General features: G+C 42.1%; 1 protein-coding gene across 1 annotated transcript in view; it reads right to left on the bottom strand.

The window, feature by feature from the left end:
* SH3BGRL2 (SH3 domain binding glutamate rich protein like 2) overlaps positions 1–21453 on the bottom strand; it is a 78690-nt gene that overhangs the window by 24414 nt on the left and 32823 nt on the right. The window contains exon 2 of the mRNA XM_081829357.1: positions 14819–15267. Within this exon, the coding sequence (XP_081685483.1) occupies positions 14819–15267 (449 nt within the window). The remainder of the gene's footprint in view (positions 1–14818; positions 15268–21453) is intronic.

Below are 21453 nucleotides of genomic sequence, written 5' to 3'. Positions count from 1 at the left end.
AAAGGATGAAGCCCTTTTCTCCCCTTTAATGGAAAAGGAATTCAAAAAGTGAATTATTAATCATCTCCTCCCTGTTAATTATCTCTTAAAACCAAGCTTGCTATTAAAACAGCACTGTGGAACTATCTAGAGGACCTCCATTTGTCTTGCTCTCACACTACAGGAACTACATATTGGTGGAAAAGGAGTCATCCTGTCTAAAAGGGTGGCACAGACATACAAATCAAATTCATTCTTTTGACAAAAAAGAACAGGGTGGGTGATATCTATTCCAGTTCACAAGCTCATATAAACTATTTTGGGGAAAAAAAATAAACTCTTACTTTTTCCACTGGCCATTTTTATTTAAGTGAAATTTTCTAGAATCTTAAAAACAGCCACCTTCCCAAGAGGATGCTATTTTTTTTGTCTAGCTCTGATATGACTTTCTTTGTCCTCATCCAAATAAACATACCTGCCCTTGAGACTTACCGACAAGATAGATCATTTCAGCATTACATTCCATAGGACTCTGTGTTACCCTCTGTTTTCCATGTTCACCTTTTTTCCTCAGATTAGGAGTTACATGGGAGGGGAAAGGATCATGCCATGTACCCATTCTGCATCCTGAATATGGCTAAACACTGTGCAATAAAAGGTACTCATAAATATAGGAGAACGGATTAATCCAATCAATTTCCAAAACAGATATCCCTAAAGACTCAATTCTGTGTTACTCATATTGGTTCATATGTAGAATAGAAGAAAAACTTAAAAACTCAAAGCTAGAAGAGCTCTTCAAAAGAAGGATCTAAACCGGTTCTTAAGAAGCATCAACATTATTAGTTATTAGAGAAATGCAAGTCAAAACCACACAGAGATACCACTACACACCCATGAAAATGGTTGTAAGCGAAAAGACAGACAATAACAAGTGTTGGTGGGGATGCAGAGAAACTGGAACCCTCCTACCCTGCTAAGAGGAATATGAAATGGAACAGCTACTTAGGAAGACAGCTTGGCAATTCCTGACAAAGTTAAAGATAGAATTACCATATGAGCCACCATTTCTTCTGCTGGGTCTATATCCCAGGGAACTGAAAACATACGATCACACAAATGTTCACAGCAGCATTATTCATAATAGAGCCAAGGTGGGAACAATACAAATGTCCATCAACTGATAAATGAATAAACAAAATGTGGTATATTGATGCAATGGAATATTATTCAGCCATAAAAAGAAATGAAGTACTGATACATACTATGACATACATGGACTTTGAAAACATTATGCTAAATAAAAGAAGCCAGACACAAAAGGTGACATATTGTGGGATTCCATTTATGTGAAAAGTCCAGAATAGGCAAATCCATAGAGACAGAAAGGAGATCAGTGGTTGCCAGCGGCTGGGGGCAGGAGGGAATGGAGGGTGACTGCTAATGGACATAAGCTTTTTGGGGTGAGGAAAGGTTCTGGAATTAGATAGTGGTGATAACACAGGGAATATACTAAAACCCACTGAAAGGTACAATTGAAAAGGATGAATTTTATGGTATGTGAATTATATCTCACTTAAAAACAACAATAACAGCCTGATGAGAAACCTGAAGCCCAGAGAAGCTAAGTTTCTTGTCTAAAAACAGAACGCTGATTAAATGGCAGCAAAAAGGGTGGGGGGAGGGCATCTGGCTGACTCAGTCGGTAGAGCATGTGATTCTTGATCTTGGGGTTGTGAGTTCAAACCCCATGTTAGGCACAGAGTTAACAAAAAAGAAAAAAAAATGTCATCACCAGAACCAGACTCAGTCTCCCAACTCCCAATGCGATAGTCTAGGTCCAGAGTGCACTGTCCTAGAAATACCAGGGCAAGCAGTGTAGACTTGAACTAGTAATTTAACAGCTCACACCTCATCAGAAGAGAAGGACGAATCCAATGATCTCTTCAGTTTTTAAAGCAATCTTTGTGAGCATTTCCTCTCTGCTACTATAGATTGGAGCAGGGGTTCCCTCCCAGGGGCGATTTTGCCCCTTAGGAGACATTTGGGAGTGTCTGGAGACATTTTTCATGGTCACAACTGCAGGCAGGGGGTACTACTAGCAACCAGTGAGTAGAGACCAGGCATGGTGCTCAGTGTCTGCAATGCACAGGACGACCCCACAATAAAGAATTCCCACACCAGAATGACAACGGTGATGCTGGTGATACAACCTGGCTTAGGGTATGATCAAGTTCATCTTTAAGCTTTTCCAGGAAGTTCTGACCTAGAGTATAATGACTTCAAGCAGCAGTTCAGAGATTAGAGCGACTGAGAGGCCAGCACCAAGCAGATAGGAAATAGACACTTTATACTTCCCATAATCATTAGTTTCCACAGAGTCATTCAAATGCCCATAGGAGTCAGGTAGTTAACATAAAGGAATGAAGCCAGCAAGCACCAAATAACCATTTAGGACTATTATTTCCATCTTTCCACAAAAAAACTTTCACTGGCTTCCATTCTTCATGAAACATATAGAACCCTCTCAATATAATCTTGTGGTTTCCCACTTTTGATAAACATACATGCCAAGAAATACTTCGTACTATAGGAAAAAGAAGAGCACAAGCTCAGTAACAAGTGGCTCAGAGTTGGGAAGACAGCAGGAATGGTAGGGGGTGTAGGGGCCCGCAAGGGCACATGCCCCAATGAAGGGGTCACCACTAATCAACTCTGATGCGTCCATGCCATGATAGAGTAAGGCACTGGGGTCAAAGAGATCTTCAGATGTCTCAAGAAGAGTAGGAATTCTAGATTGTATGTTTGTGAGAAAGACGTCTCCCACACAAAGATTTAAAATCTTTGCTCAAAAACATTTTAAAACACTGTGTTAACTCAAAAGCGGTTCTAGCCTCTACAACTAGACTGTGACCTCTAGCCTACACTGACCCTAATAAACAATGTCAGCTTCAGGTCTTCCTACAGATGTGTTCCATCTAACTCTGGACCTATTCTCTGACTAGAACAATATTTTTTTCCTTAATTAAATCTGAATAGCTTATTTAGAGTTGAAAATTCACAAAGATCAGAGAATTATTATAGACTTAAGTGTAAATGAAATTCATGAGATTATTAATGGCTGCCTTGTCATTAAGTTCCAACAACTTTACAAATGGGGATACTGAGATCCAGAGAAGTTAAAAGACTTGTTATGCCACCTTGCCACTGAGGACACCGGAGCCATAACTTGAACCCAGGTCCTTCTACTCCTAAAGTTCACCTTTTTCCACTTACCATCTTGTTTGTATCACACAAATTTCTTCTACCAACCATACTTACAAGGTTCTCTCTGTAAATTACATGTAAAGAATCTGATCTTAGAGAGAGAGATGGCTGACAATAAGGGAAGCACAAAAATTACAATTATTAAACTGGGCAGATGAGGTGTATGAATGTCCTCCTATTCCGGCGGGCCCTCCTGCCTTCCTGTGCATGTTGACTGCATCTTTCCCTCTACACACAGTGTAAGTCTACACTCCCACAGGCCCTCCTTCCCTCCCCTACAACCACTAATAATAGCCCTGCCCCTGGCCTCCCACTTTCTACCCACTCTTGCATTGAACTCCCACAGGAGGCTGCAATATACTAATAAACTCTTTCCATCCAAAAGGACACATTATTTACAGGGTAGAAAACAGGGAATGATGAGCCCACGGAGAAAATGTCTCCCAAGAACAGAGGATCCTGGATGGAAAGAATGAGAGTACACACTTCCACCACCACCATTTGTCCCAGTAGATCTCATGTTGCCCAAAAGATCCCAAGAGATTAAATATCTCTGCCCTGGACCTCTTCCCAGCCAGCCTTTCCTTCTCCCATATTACCCTATGACTTTCCCCTTCCAGCTCAACACATCAAGTCAGTTCTACTCTATCACACAAAGCAAGAGAATTGCATTTGAGGTAAATCATACATTTGGGGGGTACCTGGGTGGCTCAGTTGGTTAAGTAACTGCCTTCAGCTCAGGTCATGATTCCAGGGTCCTGGGATCGAGCCCCGCATTGGGCTCCTTGTTAGGTGGGAAGCCTGCTTCTCCCTCTCCCACTCCCCCTGCTTGTGTTCCCTCTCTAGCTGTCTCTCTCTCTCTCTCTCTCTCTCTCGTCAGTTAAATAAATAAATAAATTCTTAAAAAAAATATCATTTGGTTTCAGGACATCCAACAAAACATTCAACAGTGTCTTCAAAGACCGTCTATTCCAATTTCTCTTTAACCTCTGACTCCTTCTTCTGGGACATGGCCATTAGGAAAATGGATGACAAAGATCTAGTGTCTGTACCTTCTAGATTCTATGACAAGGCAAGTTATTTGAAATTTCTGAGTTTCAGTTTCCTATTTTGCTAGAGAGAGTGAAGGGGGGTGAGAATGAATATGAATGGCATGCCAAGTTTCTTTGAGGAATACAAACAACAAACATAAAGCCTTGAGTAAACTTCCTGTACATGGTGCGAATGATAGGTGTTGTTCTCATTACTATTATAATCTTTATGAAATATTAGCTTTCCATTTCAATCCATATTCCTTATATCTTTTATTCGTCTCTGCAGGAGCAAAGTCATTGCTTTCACATGCCAAGGACACTGTGGCTACAATTACCTGCTCAACAGCTGAGTGGGGACCCCTGGAACTGCTCTTTAGCAATCCTGCCCCTTCCCCTCTCTTTAACTTGAGCTCACACACTGTTATCCTAGCCTGTTTCTGGGTCTGCAAGACCCAGATTCTCACTGGCCTCTGAGCAGGGGCTTTTCTCATGAGTAATGTGGGATAAAAGTACCGGACACAAAATCTTAAGACAGGGAGGAGTTCAAATCTGGATTCATTGAATTGAATGATCCTAGGCATGTTACTTAATCACCCTGTACCTCAACAGTCTCATCTGAAAAATGGATATAATAAACACAGTTTGTAGAGGCATTATAAGGATTAAGTAATCTGTAGGAAAAATCCTACCACATTCTGGGCACAGGTAAAAACTAACTGTTCACCTGACCTTCCAGGGCTCTAAGGCTCAGCAAGGTAGACAGGCATATCCCAGAGTCCCCCTACTCCAGTATCTTTCTCCCCTTCTGTTTCTACCAACTTCTCCCACAAAGCCCCCAACCTCCTTTACCACAATCCGCCTGCCCATCTGCCTAGGAAAGCCCCCACAAATGTTTCACAAAGCATCCAAATTCAGTGTTCAGTTTCACGGTCATGATGATCACTTTCTTCACTCACCTTCATTAAACACAGAGATCCTGGCCCTTCTCTACCACCCTCCCCCTAGATTTGGGGTGAGATGTTTGCAGAGGACATTGTCCATCCATTAATTCAACTTGGTGTCTCCTATTTCTTTTCCCTTTTACTCCCAGACTCAAAATACTCTACATTCAGTTATGCAAATCTGAAAGAGTCTAAGACAGAGCTGGCAAATACATGGCATAAACCCTGGTCCTCCCTCCTCTGGTGCCAGATCAGACATCGACAGTCAGTCACACTGTTTGTTTCCCAGCTGATCCCAGACAAAGCTCCAAAACCCCTCTCCCAGCTTCACCATCCATCAGTCAAAGCTATCATTTGGGATGAAATCTACTTGCTAAGTATAGGAAGCCTTAAATCAAACCAGGACTCTAAATTCATGTACTAGGTACAGCACAAAATAGTGACCAATTGCATAGTAGTCAACACTCTGTAGGTAATGAATAAATATGGTTTAGTGCCTCATGCATGACATGCTGTGTACCTATAAAATGCTAAAAAATTACAGAACTCTAAGTGATTTGTTTGGGGGAATGACCTCAAATTGTAATGTTCTTATTAATTATTCAATTCAAACTTCAAATTTCAGTAAAAAAAAAAAAAACCTCTTTATACTTAAATTTACTAAAAACTCTAAAATTACACCAGCATGCATCCTTGGCTTAGTAAGTACTATGTACTATAATTTTTTTGGTGATTAAAGATCTTACATGATCCAAGGTTATAATTTTTTAATTGTTTTATTACTGCTATTACTACTATGCTGCTGTTGATGAGAACAGAACAGAGATAATAGATAATATGCACTGAGTACTTACTATGTACCTAGCACTCTGCTAACTACCTCCTATGGAAGACTTATTCATTCAGTGCTCAAAGCAGTCATATACAGAAGGTACTGTTCCTATCCCATTTTTACAAATGAAGAGTCCGAGGTTACTTGCCTAAGGCCATGTCCTTCACGAATGGCAGAGCTAGGATGTGGACAGCCCCTGCCTTAACCATGAGACTACACTGCCTTCCAATGATAGATAATCCGTGATGGGGCCGAAGTAGGTGCTTGGATTGAATATAAGCTAACTCCAGAATTAAATAAAATCAGCAAATGTTCAACCCAAACACTTACTTTAGGCTAGTAAGTAGTTTATCATAAAATGTCAGTGCAACCCGAAACTCCTGTCAATAGGGGACCCAGGCTTATGGAAGTGGCCAATTCCCATTCAAAGAACTATCCTAATGACTATAATTACTAAGGCAGAGAACTAGTAAGCTTCAAATCACATGGGAATGTCATGAATGAAGAAGACCATACTCCCACTCCTTGTGTAACACTAAAAGGAAAACTAACTCGAAAGCTATGTTGGTTGTGTTGCTTTGGGTTTTCTGTTTTGCTTTGTTTTGTTTTCAATATAGGACTGGTATGTAGTAATAGCTGCTGACTTTAACTATACTTGCAATTACCAAATACCACTGACTGACCTGTCAAAGCAAGTCACTTAATTGGGTCTCTCTTCTTCTCAGCCCTCTACTCCCAAATCCACTAGGCCCACGCTGACAAAAAGCCAATTCCAGATCCGAGCCATCACTGGTAGGAAATGGAAAACACATCCTGAAGTACCTAAAACCCTTTGTCCTCAGTCACAGCCAACATTCCATTTCCGGCTTCAGGAGCTCTGAAGAAATGTTGGCAGAGAGCCCACAAAGGTCCCACAAGGAGGCAGACACGCCCTGATACACACCACGCCCTACCCTTCCACTTTCAGGGGTCAGTTCCAGGAAAACCCCCTTTGGGGTTTTTCCAGGGACTGAGCCAGCCCAAAAGAGTTCGGCCCCTTCAGGAATGAATAAGCTGTCAATGGTAACAGAGGGAACCAGATCGGGGACCCACCACATTGTTCTAGTCTCCAGGGGCTGCACCAGCCTAAAAGTACCTGGGTTTGTTGGTAGGGGGCCCCCTATCTGCCAGCATCCAGTTCAACTTTCAGTCCTACAGCAAAGCCATCATGAAGGTGCTTTTCCTAGGTTGATTTCTTTTTTAGAGTTCAGAAAAAAATAATCAAACATAAAAGAAATAACAACACTTTTAGTTACCATTGTTCAGTTCCTGAGTAATTAGTCAGTGCTGGCAGATAAACTCAGATAAGCCTATTTTTAAAAGAGGACAGACAGAAGGGAGGCTGCACAGTCTCAAACTACATTGCTGGGTTGCAGCCGCTTGTTGGCTTCTGGTCTCCAAACCCCACCTCTCCTGGCCCCGCAACCACCCCCATTCCAGACAACACTGATCACTACTGGGCTCAACAATCACTCAAAAGAAAGGCTCAACAACATGTTTTCATTTTTTTTTTTTTAAGATTTTATTTATTTGAGAGAGAGTGCGAGAATTTCAAGCAGACTTCCTGCTGAATGCAGGGCTGGATCTCAGGGCCCTGTGATCATGACCTGAACAGAAATCAAGAGTCCCACACTTAACCACTGAGCCACTCAGGTGCCCCTCGATGACATGTCTTAAAAAACAACTAGAAAAAGGACCCCCCCAAAAACAATTATATATAATCAGAAGTGGATATTTTCCATCAAATATTAATAAGCATTTGCCATTTCATAGGGAAAAAAAGTTGTTTTCACTAAATTTCTAATTTGGAAAGCTAAGGTCCTTTTTCACATACTGAATAGACAGTGTAACAAAAGCTAATCACAGAAAAATAATCTCTATAGGAATGTAATTTGAATCAGAATAACTTCTATTGCTAGCTAACTCTGCAAGGACCGTAGCACCCATTAAAGCAGTCCCGAAGCACCCATTAAAGCAGTCCCGACTGAAAATCTGCTGAAACCTGAAAGGGTCTCCGTTTGAGGTTAGAGTTTAGAGCTCAGTCATTTAAGTGTCTGCCTTCAGCTCAGGTCATGATCTCGGGGTTTTGGGATCGAGCCCCACATTGGGCTCCCTGCTCAGCAGGGACTCTGCTTCTCCCTCTCCCTCTGCCCCTCCCCCCGCTCGTGCTCCCACACAATCTCTCTCAAATAAATAAAATCTTAAATAAATAAATCAAGAAAAAAAATCTAAAGAAGAAACATTATTTAATTTGGTATCATACTTTTTTTCTTTTTTAAGATTTTATTTATTCATGAGAGACACAGAGAGAGAGAGAGAGGCAGAGCAAGAAGCAGGCTCCCCAAGGAGCAGGGAGTCCGATGCGGGGCTCGATCCCAGGACCCCAGAATCATGACCTGAGCGGAAGGCAGACACTTAACCATCTGAGCCACCTAGGCGCCCGGGTATCATATTGCTTCTTACTAAACTGTTTTTGTTTCTTTTTCACTATACTTGTTTTCCTTTTCTGTTTTGACCAAAAAATTGAAAAACACAAAAAAAACGAGATTCAAATAGTCTTAAATTCCTGCAATATTGAAACCACATTATAATATAAATACTTTTCAAAATTTCATTTCCTCAAATAGAAATGTTTATTAAAAGTATCCCAATACAAATGGATAAAAAGCCCCTAATTTTGTAAGAGTCCATGCTCTTGATAAAATATTGTAGAATAGGAAAATATCAAATTTGGGAAATAGTAAGATGAACTAGAAAAACTGAGGTCAGATCTTCAGTTGGGATATTGCTAAATCTCCCTTCCTAGCAACAGAACTTATACATTAACTGAACTCCATACAATTCCATATCCAGCTGCTAACTTTAAGATTCAAGAAATGTGCCTACAGTCTTTTCAATTAAAGGGGGAAATTCCATTAATTAGTGTTTCTATTTCAACCCTCATATTCCATGTTGTGATGAGTTGAATTGTGCTCCCCCAAGATGTTGAAATCCTAACCCCCAGTACCTATGAATGTGACTTTATTTGGAAATAGGATCTTTGCAGATGATCAATTAAGATTAAGTCATTAGGGTAGGCTCTATTCAATAGGACTGTGTCCTTATAAAAAGGAGAAATCTGGACATTGTGACAGACACACACCCAAGGAGAACGGCATGTGAACATGAAGGCAGATATCAAAATCATCTATCTACATGCCAAGGAATGTCAAAGATTGTCAGCAAACCATCAGAAGCTAGGAGAGAGTCATGGAACACAGTCTCCATCACAGCCCTAAGAAGAAGGCAATCCTGCCAACACCTTGAGCTAGCTTCCAGAACTGTGAGACAAATTCCTGTTGTTTAAGCCCCCGGTTTTGGTACTTTGTTAATGGCAGCCCTTAGGAAATTAAATGACTTGCCTCCCCTTACAATCACATCCTTGTGCTTACACCCCCAACTTACTCTTGCTTCTCCTGGTCATTTCTTATATGCTCCCACCTCCCTAACCTCACTCCACACCCTCACTTGCCAATGCTCTTCAGCACCATTTCTCATCAAGGGTACCTCTGGCATTTTTGCAAGGGCAGTTCTTAGGGGGGACTGTCTAGCACACTATAGGATGTCAAGCATCCCTGGTACTCCCATTCCCCCAGGGTGCCATGGTGCCCACAGAGGAGAACTGCTCTGGAAACTGCCAGCTGGAGTTTGACTCAGGATCCCACCATCTACTATGTCTGATCTCATCAGGGCAGTTAACTTCAGCTTCTTCATCTGTAAAAATGGGAATAAATAACCACCTTGCCCTGTGACTCTGAAGATCCAATGAGTTAAAGAGGCTAATGAGGCATGCCTGAGTGGCTCAGTCAGTTAAGGGTTGGCTCAGGTCAGGATCTCAGCATCCTGGGATGGAGCCCCTGCATCAGGCTCTGTGCTCAGTGGGGAGTCTGCTTGTCCCACTCTCTCTCCCTCTGCCCCTCCCCCTGTTCATGCTTGCTGGCTCATGTGCATGCCTGTGCACTTTCTCTCTCAAATAAATAAAATCAGAAAGAAAAGAAAGAAAGAAAGAAAGAAAGAAAGAAAGAAAGAAAGAAAGAAAGAAAGAAAGAAAGAAAGAAAGAAAGAAAGAAAGAAAGAAAGAAAAGAAAGAAAAGAAAGAAAAGAAAAGAAAGAAAAGAAAGAAAGAAAAGAAAGAAAGAAAGAAAGAGGCTGATGACCCAGACTTACCCTCACTAGCTTCTTCTGGCATTAGAATCACTTAGGAATTACTGCCCAGTCTTAGTCTATTCTACATGGTCATATCCTGACTTGAACTGCCTTGGAACTCCTTGCCGGGGCCTCCTCACACAGTGAAGCTTCACTGAATACATTCTGTGGAGATGCAACAGCTTCACTGGTTATTACATGTTTTAAAATAGTTATGCCATGCAAACCAGTAGGGTATGCCTTCTACAGTTGCAAAGATCCAGACAACTCTGAGCATAGTCTCTATGAGTTCTGCTGGCTACTCTCATCCCCCCTGGAAAATATAGCAGCGGCCATGGGCAAAGCTCTATGTTTATCAACTTGGCTTCCAATTTCTTTGTATCTTTTCCTCCCAGTGATGGCCCCTCTCCAATATCCAAGGATATACCATCCATTTCACCGTGCTCACGCTAACACTGCCCAAGCTCATATCAGCCCTTCATGCTCCTTGCTGAAATGGTTTGTATCCCAAGTCTTTGAGCTATAGAGAGTTAGCCCTGATTTGTACCATAAGGCCGGCATTTAAGTCTTTCTCCTGGCGCTCACATACACCTAGCACCTAGTAGCACCTAATAGCACCTAACACAGAGCCTTGTACTTAGTAGGTTTTCAATGATTGATGAATGCCAGAGTCAATCAATGCATGAATGAATGCATTGCTGAATGAACACAGGCATGAATACCTTCAGGAGTCAGGAGACCTGGTGTCCATTTAACCCTTCCTTAGTTCTGCAGTGACTGACATAAATGACCTCAGAGTAAGCCCCTTAATCTCTATGCCCAAATTTCCTTCTCTGTGATTTTAGGTGGTTGGACGTTGCAAGAAAACCGCTTTAGGTTTTCCTCCAGCTCAACTGAGCCCAGAAACTTTAACAAAGAGTGAAAGATTGTATTTCTTTTTTTGAGACATTTTAGTCAAAGCAAGCACAGGGGTAAAGATTTTTCTAAAATCACATACCAGGGGTCCCTCCCTGCCAGAGGTCCTTGTTCCCTGGGGACAAAAGGCTCCAGACAGCACGCAAGCTGTAAATACTGAAGACATCTCTGAGATGTTGAGCACTACAGAGCTTGTTATCATGGGCTTCTTGCAGGAACTGAAAGTCTACCCTGTCCTCAAATGAGGTCCACAGGGACATCCACTGCCTGCCCTCTTCTACCCAAAACTCCTCCCTTTCCAGCCTGAACAAGGTGGGCCCTGCACTCTCTCCCAGGCTCCAAATCTAACTCAATTCCTCTCCCTGCCATCTGCCTAAGGCTCCCACATGCATATTTTATGATTTCTGGCACATTTCCTCCTTATCTGACATCCTGCAATGTATCCCTCTGCCCGTATATTATTCCTATCTCTGATAAATGTGTTCTGAAAGAGGCAAGTGTCCTTGGGCTGTACTTTATTACTGGTGGTTTTAGCTTTCCTATCTTATTGCCCCACCCGGTCCCCACCTAAATTTCTTGAGAGCAGAGACCACATCCTCTATTCTTCTCCAGTTCCCCACAAGAACAAGGACAGAGCTGGGCAAGCTGCAGACCCTTAGAAAATACTTGTTGAATGAATAAAATAATGAATGAGTGAAGTAACTGATGGATTTCAATATTTTTAAATTTAAAAGTCATATTAATATACTTCCTGAATAAAGTTACCAGGACACCCCCTTCTGGGTATACAACCAGAATAAATTAAATTTTAAAATGGCACTTTTGGAATATACTATTTTCTGAGGACGAAATAAACGTCCTTCACTACAATATGAATGAGAGCAATATTATCAGCTGCATAAGAAATCTGCTTTTTAGGTATCCACAGCATAATAATGTGGCATGTCTTTTATTTCCTAGTAAAAGCAGATTTTACCTGGAGCTGGGGCGGATAAAAGGGCAACCTTCCATCCCTTGGTGTTAATTATCCCAAATATCATTGTTATGTGTTAAAGCTGGAGAATTCAGGGAAGTCAGACAAGATATGAGGATTTTCTCTAGATTGTTTAAATCTACTGCTGACTGGGGCAGAACACCTTTTTGGTAATACCAGGGACTGACTTAGCAAAGTCAATTTCTAGTTACATACTTCCTTGTGGGTTAAAAAAATTCAGCTAGAACCAAACCGATTTGGAAATCAAATTACTTGTTCTCCCATGCACTTGCTAGTCACAGCTGGTCACCAGATAAAACAGTGCCAATGGTCAACACAACACTGCTGGAGGGAAAACATTATGGCTATGCCATCAAAGCTTAATATAGTTTAATGCTATAAGCCCCATTAACCTCCCCAGGCCAACAGTTAACCTAAACAACTTCATTATCTCTTAGAAATCATTATTCTTGCATATAAGCATATACTTATCATCACCAAAAGTATCAACATTACATTATTACAGAAAAACTGTGTATTAAGGTAAGAGATAATATTGCAACTGGACTTACTGACTGACGATTGTCTGAGACCTAAAAAAGTTAGGTCCATTAAAATAGACAATTACAGTTTATGGGCTGTACATACGTGATAACGAATTATGCCTTCCAGCTCAAATCAAACCATGTCAGAACACATACTACCAGGCAGGGCAGTGAGGGAACCTGAAACATCACAGTAAAACACCAAAGCACAAGAATAAACTCACTTTGAGGCTAATATGTATAAATTTAAAGTAAAAAAAAAAGCTGTTACAAGGATTTATCCACATTTACCCAACTGATGAAATCAGAACAGGTTAAAGCTAGAATGTAATTCTGAGTTATACATCACAATCCTTCAGGACCTACACATCCTACAACCTATACATCACAGCCTACAGAAGAGAAACTTAGGCAGAGATGGAGCACCTTAGCCAAGCTTACACTACTAGCCAGAGCCTGAATTAAAACTTAGGTCTCTTAAGTCTAGCTTCATGTGCAAAACGCATAACAGTGTATTTAAAAATTAAAAAAGGACATATGCAGACAAGAAATACTTCTTAATGGATTTCAGGAAATAGAGATACAAAATTGCAGAACTATCTTGGTATATTACCTGCTGACAGGATAAGCCAAGTAATTTGACTTTGACTTGTCCAACATAACCTAGGCTTAATACTACAGATCAGCCCTTCCATAATCAATAAAATGCTACTGTAATAATTACTGAAGCATACAAGTTGTGGTGAAACCAAAAGCTTTGTAGCATTCTTATGAAGAAGTGCATTTGAAAAAAATCTATCCACAAAACAGTATAAGTTTCCTGACACTGAAGTGTAGTTCAGTAGAGAAATCTGTAAAAGATAGGTATGACTAAGCAACCACAAATAACTAGAAATAACCAAAACTATCAGGAGTATGGGCACCACCACACGCCTGCATATAAAGATAAGGTGGAGTTTCCCATCTATTGTTCCTAATGAAAAAGGAGTCTTTTTTGTACTACAGTGTTGATTTCTTTTTAAATAAAGAGTCTTCATGGTTTATAAGGATTTACAAACAATATTTTATTCCATCCTCCACCCCACCTGCTTCAGAAACAAATTTTGGGACAATCTGGTTGTTGCTGGGCAGGCAACTGACCAGATCAAATTTAAGCAATCAATATTGCGTTTTTGATGTATTTGATTATATATCTCACCAAAGAACGTCTTAAATCTATAGCTTCTTACTAAGGAAACCAAGCCTTAATAATCATGTAAAACATGTCTTACTCAGTGGGCTATCAAGTATACTACTGAATTTTTCCTTACAGTCTGACACCCAGATATTTAATTTCTCTTCCAAAAAAAAAATCAATAATATCGACCAAACAAAACAGCTTAAGATAATTAGAGAGACCACAATTTATACATCCTTAAGATGAAATTGACCACGGCACTACAAGGGTAAAGAAACCAAACACACACATTTACATAAAGATGTAAAAATATTCATAGCATCCAAGGCAGGAAAAAAAAAAAAAAAGACTAAACCAGAAAATCCTGGTACGACAGGACAAACCGAGTTTACAGTTCTCTTTGCGCAGGTATAAAACTAAAGAAATGTACTGGGTGGCGAGGAGGGAGGGTGGAGAGCAATTACTACTTAAACTTGTTTCATTCAGGAGCTAGGTAGCTAAGCAGCCTAGATAAAAGCTGGTTATACAAAATATAAGCAGGCTGAATGTCCCAAATCGGGAAGAACTAACACCAAGGGAAGCGGGACCCCCGAAGCTCTCAGACTACCCCTTCTCCAAATTCCCGAGCCACACTACTGGAGCTGGGGGCTTCCCGCAGACTCCATTTTCCCGCAGCGCTGTCTCCCTCTCAGACCGCGCAGAGTGGGCCTGTGGGTGAGCTGGGGTCCCCCACCCACCTTTGCTCCCCGCCCTTTTCATTGTTGTGCAAGTGTGATGGATCACCTGCCCGGCGCGAGCTCCCGCGTCCTGACGCGCTGCGCACCGAGACGCGCAGGGGCGAGCGGGGCGCGCCTTTGGCAGGAGCCGCGCCTGGCGCCGGCGACCCCCGGAGACCCGACCGCGGCCCGCTGCCAGCCCCCGCAGTGCTCACCGCCACGAAACCCGAGGAGGAGGCGATGAACACGCGGATCACCATCCTCTCGCACGCCGGGACGGACCGTCTGCCCCCGCGGGCTCGGGGCTGGCGGGGACGCGGAGGCAAAACTCGGCTAAGAGCCGCCGCCGCCGCCGCCGCCGCCGCCGCCGCCGGGCAGAACGTTCGGGTCGGGGAAGATCGCGGGGACCTGACTCCCTCCCGCCCGTCCGCAGATAAAAGCCCAGAGCCTCCCGGCCGCTGGCCGAGGGAGGAAGGGGGAGGGGAAGAGGAGGAGGGAACAGGCTGCGGGGCGTGATGGGAGTTGTAGTTTCGTTCTCTGCATGGAGTGCTTAGTGGACTGAGCTCTTTCCAGCCCCTTCTTATTGCGTGAGAATCGCTTACACGCGCAGGTGGTTGGAGGGGAGAGGCTGGGGAGACGCTGTGACAAGGGGTAGCGAGGATCCCTGCGAGACCGAGAAAAAGAAAACTAGGCAAGAGGGTTTGGTTCAGAGTCCAAGCTTGGGTTCTATGTTGTGGTTTACTGATTTGGAGCATCCCCACGCAGAAACGCCGACACACGGGATCGAGCCTCGGAGACCTGGGGTTTTGAGGCCGCTATCGCGCGGGGCAAGCCCTAACCTGCGGCCGGCGGGTGGGGCGGGGTGGGATGGAGCGGGCCGGCTCTCTAGAGGCGGCCGCGTTGGGGGCGGTGGGGCTGAGCGATCTTCTGTTTTTCCAGCGACTCTGGAGATTGCAGAAAGGTGATTCTTTTAGTTAAATGAGACGTCTTCTTCATCTGTAGACGCTGAAAATTAGAAGCCAGCTGAGAGCACAAGCGATATTCTATTTTTCTTAGCAAAACTGAAATTGTAGTAGAAAAAATAAATTCCAAGCGAAATTAGAATCCTTCTATCAACATTGGGCATCAGGACCCCACCCGCCCCACCCCCTACTCTACACAATGGCTTCGCCTCTGTGCACCTAATATTTACAACTGAGCCAAATCTGTGCCTTTTTCAGACCCGATGCACATTCCAAGGGCAGTCTCCCAGGAGGATGCTGTTAAATAAAAAACTTTCATGTAGTTGCTAATAGTTTAGGAATAGTTATTTAACAAGTGTTTTCTGTTTCACAAAAGCCCAAGCCTCTCACAGTTTGGTGGAAATGAACCAGTTTTCTCTGCAGTTACTGTATTTACTTTCCGCCTTTCAGCAGGGGAGCTTAGCAGAGTTCTGGGAACAATGTTAATTAATAGTTCTAGAAAGAAAGAAATTAGATAATGAAGTCTCTAGCTCTTTGGTACATTTCTTGCACAGAATGATACTAATCATTTTGGAGCATTTGCTTTTTAGAGCAATTTTTAATATTTCAAGTTTATAACCTTTCCTATTATCTTACATCACTTCTGTAATATTCCTTTTTAATTTAGTACATTAACAGAAGGTTCGATCCTAATGGGACTTTATTTCTTCTTATAAACAATAACTAAATATAACTTTTGCTGTAATTAATATCTCTCTACATATGCACTTTAATTTGGCTACCATACATGTGGAAATGAATATTTATAAAATTAATTTCTTAAAAGTAGATACTGTGTTTCCTATGTAACTGCCACTGTTAAAAGTCAACATTTTCTTCAGTTTGGAATTATTCAGCTGTGAATATACGGTTAAACTCAACAAATAGAAACTCAGAGCCTATTCTCTGAAAGGGACCAAAGTGGATGAAAAGTTGAGTAAGTCATTTCCTCAGTCAGCAGAGCACCTATTGTCTGCAAAACAAAAAGACAGGTACAGAAATAGCAACAGAACAAGACACACTGTACCAATAGATTGTTGTGTGGATACAAAGGAAAGGGTGGCTTTTTAGAAGAGACTTTGAAGATGAGTAGAATATCTGCTGGCAGATAGGGGGAATGAGGGGTGAGAATGTGCGGAGTTTATGAGATCAACAAGGACTTGGTTGTGCTTCAGAAAGGGATATGAGGGGACTAATAGGAACAATGTGGAAAATGTAGGTTTGAATGAATGCAGCAGGAGACTCTCCCCAGTTGTCTGCCCAGCTCCTTGCCCTTTTGTGAAATCTGTTCCTCAGCTCTGATCTAAGAGGTTGTAGGGGTGGTGCCCCAAAGCCCTGTTCATATAGCAAGACCCAGAGCTCAGTTAGCCACAGCTAATTGTCTAGGGGTGAACACCTGACCCAAGCTCGGCCAGGCAACATCCCTACCCTAAGGATTTGGAATTAGCACTGGGAAAGAAAGAGAGAGCTTAAACTTTAACTTGTGACATGGAAGCTGGAAGCTTTCAGAAGCCATGTTTCAACATGAGAACCAGAGAAGCTGAAGAAGCTAGTCAGTAGGAAGAGAACAACAAAGCAGACATGTTTTGTCTGCTGTGATAGAGATGAGTTTCAGAGAATCCTGATAATGTTTTTGTCCAGGGATCCTAAAATTTTGACCTGTGTGGCAAATTATGTGTTTTATGGATAAAGTTTTATTGGAAGACATTTCTTTTCATATTGTATATGGCGGAGTGACAGAAACCATATGGCCTGCAAAACCTAATACAATTACTATTTGGCCCTTTACAGAAAAATGTTTGCCAATCCTTGTTTATGGCTCAACCTGTTCCTCCACCGCTACTTTTAAGGCCTGCATAATATCACTGTATCCATATCATAAATTCTTCATCTTACTTAAGCCACCTTAAATAGGTTTCTCTTTTGTGCAGTCACTGAGAAGTTAAATTGAATTTGTAAGCATTCCAAGGAGGAAAAGGATATGATAAGAGCTATACTTTAAGAGCACTCTGGTAATAGTTCTTTTTATTCCATGCTGGTGAAAAAGTTTATCTCTAGAACTTGTATGCAGGACAAACTGTTAGCAGTCCAGAAACCCACAACAGCTAGGGTGGAGTTGAGATCCAGAGTCAGTAAACAACATGGAAGAGTGAGTGAGAGTAGAAAGCAATCTGGGATATAAACTAGAGGTCCAAGATCAATACCACAGGGTATCATACCACTGGGAGGATTAGGTGCCCATCTGACAAGTAAAGTCTGCAGATAAAGCAGGCAGCCAAAGCTTAAAGACAGAACTCAGAAAACTGAGTAGGTCAATAGGCTTTAGGAAAGTTGCTCCTGCATTACCCAAGACTTGAGCCCCTTTATAAGTCATGATAGAACATCTGGCTGGCGTGCGTTTTTTCTTTGGTTTATTGAGATATAATTGATATATAATGTGTAAATTACCTATTTCATCCATCCCCCCCACCCACCTTCTTTCTGGTAACTGTTAGTTTGTTCACAGTAGTTAAGGGTCTGTTTCTTGGCTTATCTCTCTTTCTCTCTTTTCTCCCCTTGCTCAGTTGTTTTGTTTCTTAAATTCCACATATGAGTGGAATCATATGGTACTTGTCTTTCTCTGACTGACTTATTTCACTTAGCATTATACTCTCTAGCTCCATCTATGTTGTTACAAATGGCAAGAGTTCATTCTTTTTTATGGCTAAATAATATTCTATTGTATATATACACCACATCTTCTTTATCCATTCATCTATTGATGGACACTTGGGCTGCTTCCGTAATTTGGCTATTGTAAATAATACTGCTATAAACATTTGAATTAGTGTTTTTGTATTTTGGGGGTAAATATCCAGTAGCTCGATTACTAGATCATATGGTAGTGCTACTTTTAACATTTTGAGGAACCTCCAGACTGTTTTCCACAGTCGCTGCACCAGTTTTCATTCTCACCAATAGTGCAAGATGGTTCCTTTTTCTCCACATCCTCGCCAACACTTGTTATTTTTTGAGTTTTGGATTTTAGCCATTCTGACAGATGTGAGTGAGCCACTATGATTTTGAAGTATAATGGGAAAAAATAAAATTTTAAAATATTTGAAACAGTTGGAAAATACTAAAATACCTATGATTTCTATTGGTAACAAGGTCACAGATGTCTGCTCCTATACAGTGGCTTGTTGCCTACATTCATAATTGAAGGAGTTAGTAGACTTTTTAAAGATTTATCTATTTATTTGAGAGAGAGAGAGAGAGAAAAAGGGCACTCAGGCACGTGGGGGTGGAGGGGGCAGAGGGAGAGGAAGAAAGAATCTCAAGCAGACTCCCCACTGAGCGCAGAGCCCAACACTGGGCTGGATGTCACGACCCTGAGATCATGACCTAAGCCAAAATCAAGAGTCAGATGCCTAACTGACTGAGCCACCCAGGCACCCTGGAATTAGTAAATTTCTGTTAGAATTTAATGAAAATATAAATACATTAATTTTTTTCTCATTCAAATTCATGAACTCCCTAAATTCTATCCACAAGTCTCTTGGGTAGGGTGGGAGGGCATGTGTGCCCAAGAACCCCAGTTTAAGAAACCATAGTGTCCGACTGTATCCAAATATGTAAAAGCCTATGAATTTGCCTATAAAGAAAGTATAGAAAGAAACAAGAAGGAGCCATGAAGAGTCCCTTGGAGAACCCTTCCATTTTAAATTGGAAAGAGAACAAAGAATTAAAAGGAATGGAGGAGCCATCAGGAAAATACAAAACCAAAAGAGTACAGTATCACAGAACCCACGAGAAGAGTTCTACGCTTTAGGAAGTAGAGAATAGCAAGAACATTACTCAGCCTGGAAGTCAGGAAAGATAATAAAAATGGAGGCTTGGAGTTTGTTAGTCGGGCAGGCTGTGTTCACATTCCAGCTTTGCCACTTAATTTTTTGGACAAATTTTGTCACCTCTCTAAACCTCTGTTTTCAAGTCAATAAAGTGAGTATAAATCATGACTCTCATTCACGATTGTTATGAGTGCTTAGGATATTCTCCACATTATGCCTGAGGGTATCTGTTTGAAGGGTATTCCCACTCCAACTGCCTACAGATGTTTGAACCATATCTGTGTACTTTCCTCAGTGGGACCTATTGTAGCTTGAAAGCAATTTATGACATTTATGACCAGGCTTGAAAATACGTGTCGGTCCTCCCTCAGGAATTCACAGTTGGAAAATCGAAAGACGAAGGCAATTAGCAGTAGGAGCATAAAGGAGGATGCAGCAAGGGGGGTGGCATGGGGTTGAGAAGCTTTGAGCAAGTTAAGGAATGAGGGACCTGAAATGAAGGATAAGAGGAAGTCCGTCTGTGACGGGGGAATGGAGCCCCTGTGGAGTGAAAAGTAGAAACCCCAATGAAGAGGTTGGCGGCTGTCTTACTTCCAGTCTCAGTTTCTACGAATCCAGGTGTGCCACACTTCCTGCCTGGGGTTGCTGTTTAATCACCTCCATCTTTTATCTTGGGCTCATTTAAGCAGGGGTCTTTTCCTGACACCTCTAAATTCCTGACCAGAATATCCATGTGAAGTGTGGGTAGTAAATCATGTGCCCATGGAAATCAAGCAGGTGACAGAAATGAGGTGAGGAAGGTCCGGGGGCATCCAGACTGTAGCAAATGGACCGCACATCTCAAAAACTTTGGATTTTTGTCTGAAATATTCTGCTATTTCTTTTTTCTTTTTTTTTTTTTAAGATTTTATTTATTTGTTTGACAGACAGAGAAAGCAGGAACACAAGCAGGGGGGAATGGGCGAGGGAGAAGCAGGCTTCCCGCTGAGCAGGGAGCCCGATGTGGGACTCGATCCCAGGACGCTGGGATCATGACCTGAGCCGAAGGCAGATGCTTAACGACTGAGCCACCCAGGCTCCCCTATTCTGTTATTTCAATATCGACTTAATTTTTTAAAAACTGAGTTGACTAAGCCAAAACCTCTGCCAAGTCCCTGCCAACCTCTGTGCGATCCTGTGGTTCTCCAAGTTTCTCCCTCCAGTGTAAACACAACTCTGAGCCTAGGGTTTGGAGCCCAATAAATCCACAAGAAGCATTAGGTGTTATTATAATGATGGTTTGTTATCATTGCTGACCTTTGTGGGAACACTTCCAGCAGAGGACAGAGGCATTAGCCTGATGGCAGTGGCTTGAGCACAGATGAGGCTCTAGAAGCAACTGTATCGTCTTTTCTAATTGGAAGTTGGGGAGCGATGAGAGGGGATAAGCAAGGACAGAAACTTGAAGGGGAATCAGGGAGCATAAACATTCTTCAGGAGGGTTTATCTACCAAGTAAGTAAAGAGCTCTTTTAAACAATCTGGAGTCTCAACTGTCCAGATTTTACTTTTAGAATGGAATTGAATCTGATTGATAATTCCGTTCTGTCCAGGCTGCCCTGTTTTTAACAGCACTTAATCCAATACTATACAGCTCCCCAAGGATTTCACTTAAGTCACTTCAGTCACCACACCGTGCCCGTCACAGATCCCTGCCCTGCTCCAGGCTGTTGCTCTTCTGAAAGCTGAGTTGGCACATTTGGCTGTTAGTGGGTGGCAGATTTGTGGGAGAGGAGGCTGTAAGCCAGAGGGCAGGGGTAGGTCAGAGTGCTTAAAGAACGGTCTCGGAGCCAGACCTGAATTAATGTCACAGCTGTACGAACCTTCCTTAAGGCGAGTCACTTAACTCGGGACACCTCTCCTTCCTCGTTGTTGGGAGCTTAATGGAGAAGATGCGTGTAAGGTGCTTTTTTACACAGTGCCTTGGGCATAGTTAGGACTCAGTAAGTATTAGCTATTACTAATCACGTAAAGTAAATCA

Source organism: Leptonychotes weddellii, chromosome 8, assembly GCF_054177405.1.
Source record: "Leptonychotes weddellii isolate Sample4059 chromosome 8, ASM5417740v2, whole genome shotgun sequence".
Classification (NCBI taxonomy): domain Eukaryota; kingdom Metazoa; phylum Chordata; class Mammalia; order Carnivora; family Phocidae; genus Leptonychotes; species Leptonychotes weddellii.
This window is presented reverse-complemented; position numbering and strand designations above follow the sequence as displayed.